This window comes from Microtus pennsylvanicus, chromosome 8 (genome assembly GCF_037038515.1).
Source record: "Microtus pennsylvanicus isolate mMicPen1 chromosome 8, mMicPen1.hap1, whole genome shotgun sequence".
NCBI classification, from domain to species: Eukaryota; Metazoa; Chordata; class Mammalia; order Rodentia; family Cricetidae; genus Microtus; species Microtus pennsylvanicus.
The window spans coordinates 109,775,698-109,792,225 of NC_134586.1; the positions used below are offsets into that span (position 1 = coordinate 109,775,698).

The 16,528-nt window shown below is 36.3% G+C and overlaps 1 protein-coding gene across 48 annotated transcripts in view; it reads left to right on the plus strand.

The window, feature by feature from the left end:
- The window catches only part of Nrxn1 (neurexin 1), a 1,109,587-nt gene that overhangs the window by 943,079 nt on the left and 149,980 nt on the right, over positions 1 to 16,528 (plus strand). For 11 of the 48 annotated variants that reach the window (XM_075984298.1, XM_075984300.1, XM_075984302.1 and 8 more), the window contains one exon: positions 4,172 to 4,213. The exons of the other annotated variants lie outside the window; for them this stretch is intronic. In XM_075984298.1, the coding sequence (XP_075840413.1) occupies positions 4,172 to 4,213 (42 nt within the window). The remainder of the gene's footprint in view (positions 1 to 4,171; positions 4,214 to 16,528) is intronic. 48 annotated transcript variants of the gene reach the window in all.

Below are 16,528 nucleotides of genomic sequence, written 5' to 3' on the forward strand. Positions count from 1 at the left end.
CCATTTGGTGCCAGCAGTGTCTTTGTCTCTTGGCCCAATCCTTGTCGTTATTGTCTGTGTCTTAGGGAGCTGCTCTTAGTCTACTCTGTGCTGTGTCTGTCTGTGTCTCAGGGAGCTGCTGAGATCATTTGTGGCCTACTTTCTTGGTCCACTCTGTGCAGTTTCAGCCTGTAACTTGGAGTTTCTCCGAGGTTATAGGGGATGGGTGGTTTGGGAGTCAGAGTGGGCCTTGTAGCTTACAAGGCAAATAGATGGGGGTGGGGGTGGAGCAGCCTACCCACAGGAAGCTTGCCTGCTGGCTAGTGAAGCTGAGCAGGTGCTTGAGGGGTCCAGGGTTTTGCCCATGTACAGAGGGCCTAAAGGATGGGGAGCCCATCTGGCTAGCTGATCTACTGTGTACAGTTGCAGCCTGTTCTTCAGAGTTCCTCTGAGGTCCCCAAAAGTCTTTTCTTGTGCCAGTGAGTTCAAGGCTATATCGCACTTTCTCCTCTATCGGGTTCAGTGTATCTGGTTTAATGCTAAAGTGTCTGGTAGATTTGAAGTTGTGTTTATACAGAGTGATAAGTATGGACCTATGTGGATTCGTCTACATGCAGCCATCCAGTTTGATCAGCAGCATTTGTTGAAGGTGCTATTTTTTTCCCACTGTTCATTTCAGGCTTCTTTATCCAAAATCAGACGTCTGTAGGTGTGTGAATTTATGTCTGGGTCTTCGACTCAATTCCATTTATCAATGTGTCTGTTTTTATACCAATACCATGCTGTTTTTTACTATGATACCTCTGTAGTATAGCTTGAAATTGGGAATAATGATACCAGCTTAGCTCTTTTATTTTTCAGGATTGTTCTAGTTAAACTGTGTTCTTTGTGTTTCCATATGAAACTGAAAATTGTCCCTTATAATTGATGAAGAATCATTTGGAATTTCAATGAGGATTGCACTGAATCTGTAGATAGCTTTCGGTAGGATAGCCATTTTTACTTTATTAATCCTACTAATCCATAAGCATGGGAGATCTTTCCATCTTCTCAATTCATCCTTAGTTTCCTTCTTGAGTCTTACAGTTTTTGTCATACAAGTCTTTCATTAGATTAGATTAGAGTAGACCCAAAATAGTGTCTACATTTTGAGATGATTTAAAAAGGTGTTGTTTACCAGATTTTTTCTCAGTTCATCTGTCATCTGAATATAGGATTTCTACTGATTTTTATTTGTTAATTTTGTATCCAGCTACTTTACTAAATTATCAGTGGTATGAGTTTCCTAATGGTTTTGGAGTCACTTATGTATGTTATCATATCATCAGAAATTAAAGATAGTTTGACTTTTTCCTTTCCATTTTATCTCCTCTTGAATTTTCTCAGTTATCTTGTTGTTCTATCTGAGATTTGAAGTACTGTATTAAATAGGTATGGAGAGTTTAGTGGAATGCTTTGAGTTTCTCTCCATTTAAGTTGATGTTGGCTATTGGGCTTGCTTTCATTATATGGAGGTATGACCCTTATATCCATAATCTTTCCATTATTATTTTTGTGAAGGGATATTGAATTTTTCGAAGGCCTTTTATTCTTCTAATGAGATGATCTTATAGTTTTGATTTTCATTTTGTTTATATGGAAGATTGCATTTACAGATTTGCATATATAGAACAATCCTTGCATCACTTAGAAGAAACCTGCTTGATAGTGTTAGATGATATTTTTGATGTATTCTTGAATTTGTCTTGAAAATAATTAATTGAGAATTTCCCCCTTATGTTTATAAGGGAAATTGGTCTATAATTCTCTTTCTTTGTTGGGTCTTTATTTGGTTTTGGTATCAGAGTAACTATGACTTCATAAAATGAATTGGTCAATGTTCCTTTTCTTTCTCTTTTATGAAATAATTTAAGGACGTTGGAAGTTGTTGAGGGATATTTGATCACACTATATGAAGATGTGTCACTTCCTGTGCCTAAGGCACTTTCTGATTAGTTTAATACAGAACTGAATGGCCAATAGCTAGGCAAGAGAGGATAGGCAGTTCTTTCAGGAAGAAAGAAGAACTTGGGTAAAAAAAAATCTGTCACAAGGGATTTTACCTACCAGAAGTCCAAGAAGTCGGCTGATCAGTCTGGAAGAGAGATAACAAACCATGTGGCAATACATAGATTAATATAAACATGTTAATTTAAGTTATAAGAGCTAGTTGGGAACACGCCTAAGCTAAAGCCAAGCTTTAATATTTAATAAAACGCCTTAGTCATTATTTGGGGGCTGGTGGGCCAAAGAAAGTCTGAGTGAATTGGGTGTCCAATGTAGAGGCACGTATATCCTTGTGTAGGGCATGTGAGTGACTGCTGTACTTCAGAAGACGAGACAGAAATGCCTGCTGCAGCATGAGCTCAACAACTTCTCTAAGATGAGGCAGATAAATACAGCTCCAAGCCAGTGCCTACCAGCTCAAGGTTTGGATCTCACAGACCAAAGGGTGGCTGAGTCAACTTCCAGAACCATGTGCTAAACAGAGCTGCAAAATGAGCCTATAGATGCACAAAATGGCTTTGCAACAGTTTTGCAATATTTTCCTGATGCCATGGCCTGCAGAAAGCCAGGTCCAGAATGAGAAAACCTCTGAACAGGTACAATATGCTTGAAAAATGTTGCTTAGATGCTGAAAAAGATGAAACAATTGGTAAAGAGAGTCAGAAAAGATAGTTTAAAAAAGAAAGAGTAAAGTAATATAAAAAGAATAAGTCATATAAGGGTGGGCAATAGCATAACGCAGGACGTTTGGAGCCGCTATACTCTTCTTTTAACATTAAATTTTAAAATGCTAATGAATAAAAGCTGCTGAGAGGCATTGGATAATCCTACTAAATCCTACTAAATTAAACCAGCCTATGTTTTATGCATTTCCAGACAGCCAGTTGTCTCTACCAATTCTATAATTTTTAAGTTGCTTGCTCTGCACTTCCTGTTTAGTTTGGTAATATTTTAGCCTTCTGAGGCATCTGATAGTGTTGAAGACTAGATTGTTATAGTTTTACCATTTTCTTTCTTACCAACTTCAAAACAGAAACTCACAAAAGAGATGTAAAAGGTTAAGAGATATAAAAGCTTAAATTATTTATTTAAAAAATGTTTTATGGTCCAAAAAGTTATATTTAGTATGGCAATACAAGTTATAATAAAAAATGGTTAAGGTATAAAACTATGGACTCACCAAGATAGTAAGGTAATAAGGTACTTTCTCTAAATTTGTCATATACAAATGGACTGGACATTGTGAATGTAATTCTTACCTATTAATTGTTCTTATTTTATATAGTTATACTATGTTAGAGTTTAAACCTTTCATTTTTATTTAGACAAAAGAGGGGAAATGTTGCAGGATATTTGATCACATGGTACGAAGGTATGTCACTTTACCAATCCTGCCTAAGACACCTACTGATTGATTTAATAAAGAGCTGAACAATCATTAGCTAAGTAGGAGAGGATGGGAGGACTTCTGGAAAGAGAAGAACTCGGGTAAAGAATATGGACCAGAGAATTTTATCATCCAAAAGCAGAAGTGGGACATAAAGTATAGAGAAGAGGTAACAAACAATGTGATAGAAAGTAAACTAATATAAACTATTTTAAGTTATACGAGCTAGTTGGAAACAAACCTAAGCTAAGAACATGCTTTCATGCTTCATAAAAAGTCTCCATGTCATTATTTGGGAGCTGTGGTCCAAAGAAAGTCTAACTACAACTCTTCTTTGAAATTATAGTAAATTTCTATACTAAAATTATTCAGTCCTGGGCTATTTCAGTAAGGGTTATAGGTCTTTTCAAATTAATTTTTGATCTTGATTTGACTTTGGTAAGTTTTAAGTATGAAAATTATCTATTTCTTTTAGATTTTTTCATTTAGTGGAATACAGGTTTTTAAAGTATGTCCTTGTGATTTTTCTGGATTTTCACAGTGTCTGTTGTTACTTTCCTCTTTTCATTTCTAATTCAGCTAATTTGAATCTTCTCTCTCCATTTTTAAGTTAATTTTGATAAGTGTTTGTCAATGTTATTGATTTTCTCAAACAACCAACCCATGTTTCCTTGATTCTTTTCATTGTATTTTGTTGCTGTTTCTATTTTATTGATTTCATTCCTGATTTTTATTATTTTTTATGTCTACTCCTTTTAGGTGTGTTTTCTTCCTTTTGTTCTAGAGCTTTCGGTTGTGCTGGTAAGTTATTAGTATTAGAGCTCTTAAAAAAATTTTTTTGTGGGCATTTAGTTTACTGTACTTGCCCTTTTAGAATCACCTCCATTGTGTTCCATAAATTTGGGTAAGTTACATATGTATTTTCATTCAATTCTAGAAAGTCTTTAATTTCTTTCTTAATTTTTATGTTAATTTATTTTTTTAACTAGGCATTAAATTGTTCAGTTTCCAAGAGTTTGTAAACTTTCTTTTGTTTCTGTTGTTGCTTAATTTGTGGTGATAAGATGTAGATTGTTATTTCTGTTTTCTTGTGTCTTGCTTTGTTTCCTATATGTGGTCAGTCTTAGAGAAAGTTCCATGAGGTTCTGAGAAGGTATATTCTTTTATAATTTGTGTGAAATGTTCTGTAAATATATATTGGTCCATTTGTTTGATTTTTTTGAACATTTTATTGATTCTTGGTGGGTTTCACAACATATATCCTGACCCAATTTGTCTCACATTCCTTTGCTTCTGCTTCTGACCTTTCAACCTTCCCCCACAAAAACAAAACAAAACAAAAACCTAAAAGTAAACCAATAACAACAAAAATAACTTTAAGAGATGTCAGCAGGGAAGCTACAGTGTGACACAGTCACACAGCAGACCCTTTAGTCCATACACCCTAACTTGTAAGTGTTCATTGCAATGAGTGATTGGTCTGGTTCAAGTCCTCTGGTTTCTGATTGATAGTGAGCTCACACTGGGGTTTCTCTCGGATATATTATTATTGTCTTATGTTCTGGACATCCTGTAGCTCTAGACCAACAGATCTGGTCCATTCATATGCTCAAGCAGTTCATAGATGAGATGGATAATGAGGTGAGCTGCCTTGTATCTTGGTTCTGAGCCTGAATCGTAGCTGGATTGTTTTCAGTTAACCCCAAAACTTCTCTGTCCCGTGTTTGTCTAGATGACCTGTCTCTTTGTGAGAGGGATATTGAAGTCTCCCACTATGAGTGAGGGTTGACATGTGATTTAAATTATAGCATCATTTTTTATGAAATTGTATGCCATTGTGTTTGGTGTGCAGATATTAAGACTTGCAGTATCTTCTTGGTGGATTTTCCCTTGTTGGGTAGGTAGTGTCCTTCTCTGTCTCTTCTGATTAGCTTTGGTTTGAAGACTATTTTGTCAGATATTGAAATGGCTACCCCAACATTTTTGTTAGGTTCATTTACTTCGAATCTCCCTTTCCATCCTTTTACAGTGAGGTGATGTCTATCTTGGATGTTAAAATACAGTTTTTTGGGTGCAGCAGAAGAATGGATCATTTATCTCCATCTATTCTGTTATTCTGCATCTGTATCTTTTTATTGAGGAATTGAAAACATTGATGTTGAGAAATATCAATAAGTGATATTTGTTTGTTCCTGTTATTTTTTTCTTGTTTCTATGGTGATTGTGGATGTGAGGTCTTATATTTTATTTTTGTCTGTGTGTCTCTGTGTGTGTGTGTTGTCTTTTGATTTAATGGTTGGGGATTATTTATTCCTCTTGTTTTTTTGTATGTGATTAACCTCTTTAGCTTGGAGTTTTTCTTCTAGCCCATTTTATAGAGCTGAATTTGTAGATAGGTATTATATAATTCTGATTTTTGTTTTGATATTTTTTTCCTGGTGCGTCTTCTTTTCTCCATCTATTGTTCTTGAAATTTTTTTTCGGCACAGTCATCTGGGCTGTCATGTGGTCTCTAAGAACCTGTAGGCAATCTATTCAGGTCCTTCTGACTCTTAATGTTTACATGGGCAGTCAGTTGCTTTTTCTAATAGGTCTGATTTTATATGTTACTTTGTCTTCTTCTCCTATAGTAATATTCATTTTGTTTTCTATTTTAATTATTATTTGTTAAGGGGATTTTCTTTTCTTTTCTAGTCAGATTATTTGTTGTTCTGCTTGTTTCCTGTCAGAATCACCTTCTTTAGTTAGGAAATTTTTCCATGATTTTGTTGAAAATATGTTCTGTATTTGACGTCAGGTTTTTCTTTTTCCTGTATTCCTATTATTCTTAGGTTTGTCTTTTCATAATGTCCAAGACTTCTGGAAGTTTTGTGCCTGTATATTTTTTAGACTTAACTTTTTTTTTTTTGACAGCAGTATCTTTTGTCCTCAGTGACGGAGATACTCGCTTACATCTCTTGAACTCTGTTGGTGAAGTCTGCCTCAGAGATGCCTGTTGAAGTTTCTGAATTTTCACTTTCTTTTGTCTCAGTTTGGGTTTTCTGTTTTAGTTTTATTTCTATTTTCAGGTGTTGAATTGCTTTAATTCTTTCCTCTACTGTTTTTCTGTTATAGATTCATTTTCTCTTTAAGGATCACTATCAATATATAAAGACTATTTAGTCTTATTTTGTGGTTCATCTATGTTGTAACACTCAGGTCCTGATGTAATAGGGTTTCAGAGCTCTAGTGGAGACACATTGTCCTGCCTGTTATTGGCTGTATTTCTATGCTAGTGTCTAGGCATCTGGGTTTGTGAAGATTGCAACCTCAGGTGTTCATAACTGGTCCTGTTCTTTATTGGGTGTGTGGGTTTTTTTTTTCTTTTGATTTCTTTTACCATCTATTAGGAAGTTCTTAGGAGGGAGGTAGTGACTGTGTTTTGCTGGGTAGGAATTTCTTCTGAGATCCTGATAAGTGTGGCCACTGAGACGTTCCAGGTAAAATGTGTTTTTAGCCTTGGAAGCAGACACATAGGCATGCGGATGGGTAGGAGACAGTGCCGAGGCTGTCCATAGGAGGAGAGAAAGCAGAGTGTTCCACTAGGATCTATACTTAGTCCCTGGGAATAAAGGCATATTGAGGAGAGGCTGCAGCAGTTGGCCTTCTACAGAGCTGGGAAGGAGACTAGGAGATGGGACTTCTAGGAATGGAGGGAGATGTAAAGACGTTCAAAAATCCTACCTGTGAAGTTGGCCAGAGTAGACTCTGGGTTCCCAGGAAATGCTTGCAAAGAGGGGGCTGAGATAAAACAGTGAGTAGAAGGAAGGAAATTTGGAAGGGAAATCTGTGTGATCCACTGGAGACAGGGTCAGTAGGGGAAGGAATGACTGCACCTGGTAGTGTGCTACAAAGCTGGAAGAACATTGAGGGATTGGTTTTGCAGGAGGTAGAGACCTACAGTTAGCCTACCTGCTTCCCTAGCTGAAGTAGCCTATAATTTTCAGGAAGTGCCTGCTGGAGTTGGGGATTAAAATAAAGCAATGAATGAGCCAGTGCTCTATTCCCAGGGTTTTTTTTTTTCATATGGGAGTGCAATACCAGTTATTATTGTTTATGTTGACATGCTGGGCATTAAAATCAGAGACTTTTTGTAGTAGGGAAGTTCTCTACCACTGAGATGCATGACCAATCTATAAATAATATTTACTACTTCACTTCAAATCTTTGAAGGCTATCCTGACATCCTTTTGATTTATAACATGCTTTACAATAATGCTATTTCCCAAAGCTTGTCATTCTAGCCTAGTTGCAGAAGATTAGGTGCCAGGTCCAATTTTTACCCACTTTTAAACACCAGAATTGCTGTAAGAAGTAGCAACCATGACCAAACAGTAGACCTATACTACAGGCTTAAAGCAAAATTAACGTTGAGAAGCTGTAACAGTTAAGACATAATGGTAGGACCCCACTGCTTGGGTTTTGATCTCAACTCAGATATTAATTACTGTAGTTTACAATGTTCTCTATGGACATAATAATAATTCATATTTCATGAGGATGTTTGAAATTTAACAGCTATTAGTTTTAAACAATTTGCAATTGGTTAAAGCCAAGTAAATAATAAACACAAAACAAGAACACCTCCCAATTGTTTCATTTAAATATTTTATTTAAATAGTTCAGTGCTACAAACTCCAGGCTCTCTATGCAAGTGTACACAGTATTCCCTCTTTATTTTGGTTTTATATTCTGTAGCTTACTTGCCAACAACCAACTTTGGTCTAAATGTGTTAAATAGAAATCCCCAGAAATAAACAATTCATCCATTTTACATTTTCACTATTCTGTGTAATATTAAAAATCTTCCCAATTGACTCTGCCCATCCTCAGGGTTGACTCATCCTTTTCTCTAACACATCAATAGCCACGCATCCATTAGTCACCTAAGAACCATAAAGATTGGCAAATTTAGCATGCTGATATTGCAGAGCTGGTGTTCAGTTGGCCCTGGTTCTTAACGAGGCCAATAAAATATGAGAGTTGTGATGCTATCAACTTGATTGGGATATTTTATTATAATTATTCCACCTCAATATTAGCTATTGTCTTAGTTACAGTTTCTGTTGCTCTGAAGAGACACCATGACCATGTCAGCTCTTCTAAAGGAAAACGTAAGTGGGACAGGCTCACAGTTTCAGAAGCTTAGTCCATTATCACCATGGTGCAAAAGAGTGGCATGCAGTCAGATGTAGTGCTAGAGCCGTAGCTCAGAGCTCTAAATCTTGCACAGGCGACAATAAGTGAACTGAGATCCTGCTGTGACTTGAACATGTATGAGACCTCAAACTACTCCAACAAAGCCATACCTCCTAATAGTGCCTCTCCTGCTGAGCTTATGGGGGTCAAGTACTTTCAAACCACCACAGTTATTATGAATTATTTTCTTATTGTGCCTAATAGAAAGCAATTTTTGCCCTAAGTATGTATGGTTAGGAAATACACTACACTGTCAGGGACCCTCAGTAGTTTGAGGCATCCACTAAGGGTCTGGAACATACTGTCTTAGGATAAATGTGACTACTGTATTTGACTCTAGGAACAAATTTATCTTGCCGTAGCTGTCAGAAGTGAGGTCACATACACAGAGATAAATGGCTCCTAGCACGTCAGAGTGTTGCTCCTGACCCCAGCAAATATGTAATTGCTGCAGATCTTCTACCTCAAAACATATTCTCTCACTAGGAAGGGCACAACTTCAGTTAAGTGAGTGGCACAGAAAACACGTTTTGAAAATATTTAAATAAAGGAACAGACAAATGGTAATTTAGGCTACCTTCATGGAAAAGCAAAGTGTGAGTGGGGCATTGGAGAGTCGTGTGGATTTTAATCAATGGTTATCATAGAGGACATGCTAGCAGGTGGGCAGGAGACCACTGTAGAGGTTCTGTCTTTCAATTACTTTAAGAGTGCGTGCTTTTCTTTCTGCTCAAAGGTGTTTTTCTCAAATATTTATTCCATTCTCAGTCCTCTATATACCAAGAGACTCATGACTACAACCTAGTCATTGATTTTATGTGTTAAGATCCACATTATAGAGTCATATCCTAACACATGTCCCAAAGCCTTAGATCCTGCTTTACTGTGCCTGTGACCAACTGTTAAGACCCACTTCCTCATGGTCCACCTATCTGTTAAACCTGATAAAGAGCAGGGGAAACCAAAGAATGCTGTTTTTTATCCTACTAGACTTGAAGTATACTTTGAAGGAAACATTTATTAGGGAGATGGTTTTGTATTTAGAAATGCAATATTCACGATCACTAAGCATAAATATGAGGACTGAACAAGACATGAAGTAGACAAGAGAGGAGACATGTAATTCGTAAAGAAGGACAATCATATCTAGAATGGAGAAATGGCTAAGTATTAGGTATGTAGTTTGTGTTCTTTGTAACAAGACATTTATAGTAATTTTTTATAACAACCCTAGTCATTAGAACCATAGGATCATGCTGATACCTATACTGTGGCAAGAAAATTTTTGTAGATATCAAGGTAGATCTCATCATAGCATATTGCCTTCCTCTTCAAGTGCTTTGGGTGCTCAAAAGAAAATATTTTGACTCTGATGATGATGTGGAATTGACTGTGCATGTGAACAGTACTCAGACAAGGATTGTGGTGAGTGGCCCATTTTGACATGCCACTGGTACGTATTAAGTTCATCTCTCTGCAGTGGAGAGAAAACCTAAGCTCTACTTCTAAAAACACGCATCTTCCAGATTCCAACTGACTTGATTTCTATTTGCTTGTGTTTTGTTTTTTATTAAACATGGTTCCTCAATTCATCTTAAAGGGGTTGCATTTCTGTCTTATGTTGTTATTATCCTGATGACCCCATGTGCAAAAATATTTCTTGCTACCACAGCAAAGCAAGCAGTCAATGAGTCCAATAGTGGGCTTTCTTTCCCATCATTTTCTCTCTGTTCTGACTTTATACTAGTGATGTAAGAGTAATTGGTAAACTTTTACACTTGCAGTGGAAAACCTATGTGCATGCTCCTTGCTGGTATTTATTTGTTATTCCAATCACCTGCTTTGATGTACTGAACATACCTAAAAGTCATTCAACTACGGCAGAAAGGAAGCCAGTGTGCATTCCACATCTCTAATCCTGGGTGTGTATCTATTTGGAAGGCTAAATTCAGAGGATCATAAGTGCAAAGCAAACTTGGGTAATGTAGCAACACCTTCTCAGAAGACCAAACAAAGCAAACAAAATGTGTGAGGAGTGAGGGACTCAATGAAAGAGTACTTGCCTAACTTCAGAAGGACCTAAGTTCAGTCTCTAGTACAGCAAGAAAACGTAATGGCAACATGATTTTAGAATATTTCGATATTTAATCAAGTCAAAGCAAGAAAACCTATTGCCTTTGTCCATGAATTATGATCATGTTCTTTTTATATTTTTACAGTTCATTTGGAAAAAGGATCCTGTCAATGTGCACAATTTTATGAAATTACATACTTCAACTCCATGGACATATGGTCCTTTCAGATTTTTCTAACTCTATAGACCTGAGAGACCAATCCATCTAGATTATCACACATTTGGTGGAGAGTGGGTGAGGCTTTATCTAAGGTCACATTTCTCAGAGTCTGTAATTTTATATAATATAAAATAATAATTGACATCATAGATTTAATACCAGGTAGAAGAAACTGGTAAGAAACTGTCCCTTGATGCTTTACAAGAATTGTGTCTTATTCTAAAGCATAATTTGATAAAATATCTCCATATTACCGATATGATAAGCCTTGGGCAGATTTAGTGGTATGCCCATCGTGTATTACTGTGATTTTTTTCTTTAATACTACCAATTATAATTAGCTATCTTTTATATATTTTAAATCTTTAAAAAAATACCACCTAAAGAAAAGCACTTTTTTAAAAGGGCATTTTTCATTTCTGTGAGAAATATATAATATAGTTCAACTTGTACTGTAATGCTCAACTAAATTGTTTTGATAATGAAAAGTGTTTTTAAAAAGCCAACTCTTCTCGGCACTGTTTTATGCTGCGATCCCTTAGCTTAGGTATCAAATACAAACTGCTTTTTAAACATGAAGCAACATAGACTTTTGCTTTAGCTTTGAAGTATAGCCAAATAAAACACTTATGGTCAGATATCCCAAAGAAACAGAAACTGACGGTGCCAAATTTTTTCAGTCCAGGTTCCCATCTTGCTCCCAGATCACATTTACTTTTAACAAATAAAAGTAGAACCAAAAGCAAAATATCTGTTGAAATTTGGCATGTGTTCCAACTAATGTCATTAGTGTTATATACATACTTTTCTTCGATTTTGTCTATTTTATCACTGTTGCATTACTCTTAAAAGATAATATGATCTATTTCTACTCTAAATTAATTATCAGTGTTACAAATTTTGTTGATTTCAGTATTTTTACCCAAATTTTATTTCAATATCTTTACAAATAATTAGCAGAAAGTCATTTTCATATTTTATCATAGAATTTAATTCCATATCTATATAAGGCTTACTGCTAATTCAGTTTTCCCATTGCGTTAAGGAGAAAAGTAATAAGAACTGCAGTTGCTATAGCAATCTCTCCAACCTGAAAAATTAATAGTGGGATTAGAATGACTATAAGACAATATCAGCAAGCCTGGATCAAGAAGAGACTAGGAGCACGAAGTAGGTTTGTTAGTGGTTGAAGAGCAAAGATTCATTATCCACAAAGATATGTGAGAACAAAGGTTCCTGAAAGAGACAAGCGGCTAATGACTACATTCTACTGATGTGCTTACTAATTCATTTAAAATATTATACTTATGTATTTGAAAATATATGTGTATGCATATGCATGCATATGTAAAACAACAATTAAAAAAGAGGCCACAAGTTTGAAAGAGTATGGGGGGTACATAAAAGAATTAGGAGAAAGGAAAGGGATGGGGCGAATGATGTTATTATACTTAGTTAATAATTATTCAAAGATATTATATAAGAACTGTCATATTCTGAAAAGTATGCAGGATTACAGAAGGAATAAAAAACAATCTACTGTTTTAGAACTTGCATTCTTTGGAGCACACACTTCATTTCAAATATATAGTATAGAGAGTAGGCTAGTGGATTCAGAAAGCATGTCTTAGAGTAAGGTAGGAGATGACATAGTAGTGCTGGGTGATTTGGACTATGGCCTGGACAATGGAGTTAGAAAGACACTATTGTTGAAAATGATGGTTTACTTGTTCCTGAAAATGAAGGCTCCAGGAACATCAAAGCAGATCAGAACACAAATGCAGAGCTTGTAGCTGCCTTCTCTCAGTTGTCTTCTAAGTAAAGGAAAGACCCAAATGTAGTTTGAAATCTGCTTGCATAGTTAGATCTAAGTGGTGAAGTTCCATATAAATGTTTGAAACCATAAGCGATTTTTGGAAAGCTCGTCTCTGTTTTAGTCACCAGCAGACTAGCTGGATATCTATCCCTTGGCCACTCCTTCATTATCCTTGATAAGTGTCAGAGTGGCTGTCACCCTGCTGCAGCTTCACTGAGCGGTGTACCCGTCAGGATCTGGTATGCCTCCCAAACTAATTGTGAGTATTTATTATCATTTTTTGATATTTATTTATACAAACTTCTCTAGGCGGGATATGAGAATTGAAATTAGTATTAACAAACAGGTCGGTCTTCGGGTCTTGGAATTTGTTCCTAGGCCTTTGGAAATTGGCACAATAAGCATTTTCTGATTCCTAAGCCTTTACCAAATTGAGGAGAGCGTAAGCATATTTCTGCGAGAGAATCTCTCCTCATTTAAGTGTCAGTGGATGTAAGGATTTGTTTACTCAGTGCTGTTCTGATTGGTTTGCGCTGAGATGTGGTACATAGATTGGGAAACTTCCTCTAAGGCAAACTTTCAAATCAAACCACACTCACCTATGTGAGTGCAACTACCAGCAGCCACAAAGGAAGTCAAGGAAGAGCCAGAAATGCCACAGAATGATGAGGTAGTTCCTTTTGCAAAAAGTCCTCCATGTATGCAATGGAGCTGCACATGCCTGCACCTACACATGTCACCCAGAAATACCTTTATGGTTATTTTATTAGTAATGCAAAAACTGTGGAGTTTAAACTTTCTTTTGTAGTGCTACCAACTACTACAACTTTAGTGGTGGCTCCCATGATTTGCCACAAACCAGAAGAGAATAGAGTGTGCTTTTAATATGGGGATGGAAGGAGAGGAAGGAGGGAAAATTGATTTATATGTAAAATAAATGTAAAAAAATTACTTAAATAAAAATAAAAGTAATAGAAAATGAAGTTAGTAATTTAAATGAGCATGGTATTGAGAATAACATAGTTCCTTGCTTTTTCATGTGAACATACAAGATGCCAGTTGTTAGTGTAACATCATCAAGTAAATTTGTCATTGTTCTCTGCACTGAAGATCTCAAACAGAACTCAGATTTCAGATATTTTTTCAGTTAACAACAAAACACTGTCATGGGGTAATATCCGCTATTTGTGAGTAAGCTTACTATATGATCTTGAAGTGACAAAATAATTTCTAATTATTTGTTAAATATACCATAGCATAGTACCACAGACTGTGGCTTAAACAGCAGCTTTTAGATTTTCACTGTTTTGTAGTCAGAGGCCTCAAGACTAAGCTGACTTCAAGGCTGTTTTTTTCTGATTTATTTCTTCATTTCAAAGCTGGTCTTTCTTCTGTGCATGAACATCCTTCGTGTGTCCTTGAGTATCCAAATATTTTCTTATAAGACAAATCGTCACTCACTTAGGTTTCATGCAAATGTTTAGTTTAATAACCTCTTACTTATGTGTGTGATTTGAACCCTTCACGGCTATTTTTTAAAATGATTTGTTTATTTTTATTTTATGTGTATGAGTGTTTTGCCTGCAGGTATGTATGTGCACCTTATGTATGTAGTACCTGCAAAAGTCAGATGAGTGCATCAGAGTCCTTGTAACTAGAATGACAGATAGTTGTGAGCTGACCTACTGTCCTTACTGCATTGGGGAGGGGGAGACATTTGGTTCCTTTAATTGGTGATCATTCCCTTTATGGGAAATATAGCAGCCACCTTCAGGTCTTCAAGTCAGCCCTTGATAGACTTCAGTAATGGATGATTTCACGAGACCGCTCTCTGCAAGAAACAGCTCCCGCAAAGCAGTTTCTACCATCACAGTAGTGCAAAAATTCAAGAAATGCTCCATTTTGATAAATTTTGAACAAGAGGTTCTGAACGGTAGTTATTGACTTTGCTCTCATCGATTTCTTCTTGAACTCTTCTACTTGTCCATGCTTTCTGTGTTAATAATGTCCAAGGAAAAAAGTTAAATGTGCTCTCTGATTTCACAGTGTCCCTCCCTAAGCCTCTTAACCACTTTTATAAAACTGAGACTTTCTTCCTTCTAATATATGCTTTCTTTCTTCTCTTAAAATGACTGTCAGAGCCTTGACAGTTTCAGTCGGTGAAGGAATGTAAAGAATCCACTGTATATATATACACACATAGTCTGGGTAGTGACTGTGTGTGTGAAAAGACAAGTTTGAGTATCAAATGGATCAGGGAAATGTAATGGCCCCACAGATGACAGCTGTAATTCTTTATAAAAATTTCAATGTACTGAAGGCAGTTTTCAAAAGAGGAAAAGGAAAGCATGCCAAGTCAAAGACCCCATTGCCTTGTAAAGGTATTACCACGTAAGAAATGTTTCTGGCATTTCACTTTAAAGGTGCTAAGATTAATTCCCCCACAAGAAGCCAAGATAACGTGATTTACTAAGATGGCCAAAGGCTTCTCTTTATGGCTTTTCTACCTACATAAAGCCTTTGAGGCCACCTGTGAGAATATCCTGTTCATCAACCTCATTCTACACATAACTGACTGCCATCCCCTAGACCATACAGTATTTAGTTCCTTTTAAATATCTGTGTCCTTCACTGCCGCAGTCTTATGGGATGGTGACTGAAATTTCAATATGCCATTTGGAGAAGAGTTCTCTGAAGCATCTAAGGACAGACTAAAATGTCCCTTCACACCGTACTGAAGCCCAAACTTATCTCAGGAGAAGCATTGGCCACCATGTTTCTGGCTTGAAAGAACCATGCTTCTCACCATTCCAACTTCTCTTGGGTCCATGTATTCAGACTTGTTCTTTTTATGTGCCCTTCACCAATTAATGATGTCTTTTCTATTGTCCATATTTGCTGTCTTCAGCAATCCACAAACTTCTAGGATGAAGGTAATACTGCTTGGAGGAAATGAAGTGATTTTGATCAACATCACTAAAGGGTTATAGACATGACTAATAATAAGTCTAGCACCCATGCCTTTATTAATACTAGAAAAGAAACATCAATTTGCTTTTTATTCTTAGTAACACCTAACTCAAATTCCTTTCTGGGAACTGGTAGTGAAAGATACTTTCCATAAATTATACTTTCTTGACATTATATGTAAGACAAACCATGCCAGATAATAATGCATTCACAAAATAGCAGCTACATGTTAGGCACTGAGTAAGGAGATCCACATACTTACATCTATACCCTTGCAAATATTTACTTTACATGTGTGAAAATGAAGCTCAAAGGCATACGAACAAGGTTGAAAGCCCAAGTGTCATCCATCAGGAGTTCTCACTCTACACTGATGCTGACCACATTTGGTACTTAGCCTCCAAGAAATGTAAATACAATTTTTGTATGGTGAAAATATATTCCTAAATATGTAAATACAAACTGTGTAGTCCATGTAAGAAAATTATCTCAGGGTTCACAACCTAGTATTGGATAACCAATCAGAAAAGACTATTATCCTGCTCTCAGTGTTATTTCATTGCCTGTATTTTTGTCGAGAGTTGAAACTTCAGGATATTTTTCCCCTCCATTATTCATATTATTATTAGTACCATCCTTGTTCATGTCTTGTTTAGGCAGCCATGTTGATGAGACTTTATGGGTGGAGTTTCTCTGACATTTCTAGAAAACACACTCTTACAACAAACTTCCTGTATAAGGATGACTATTTAGAAGGTAGTCATATTATACTGATTTTGTAATGTGGTGATTGTGGCT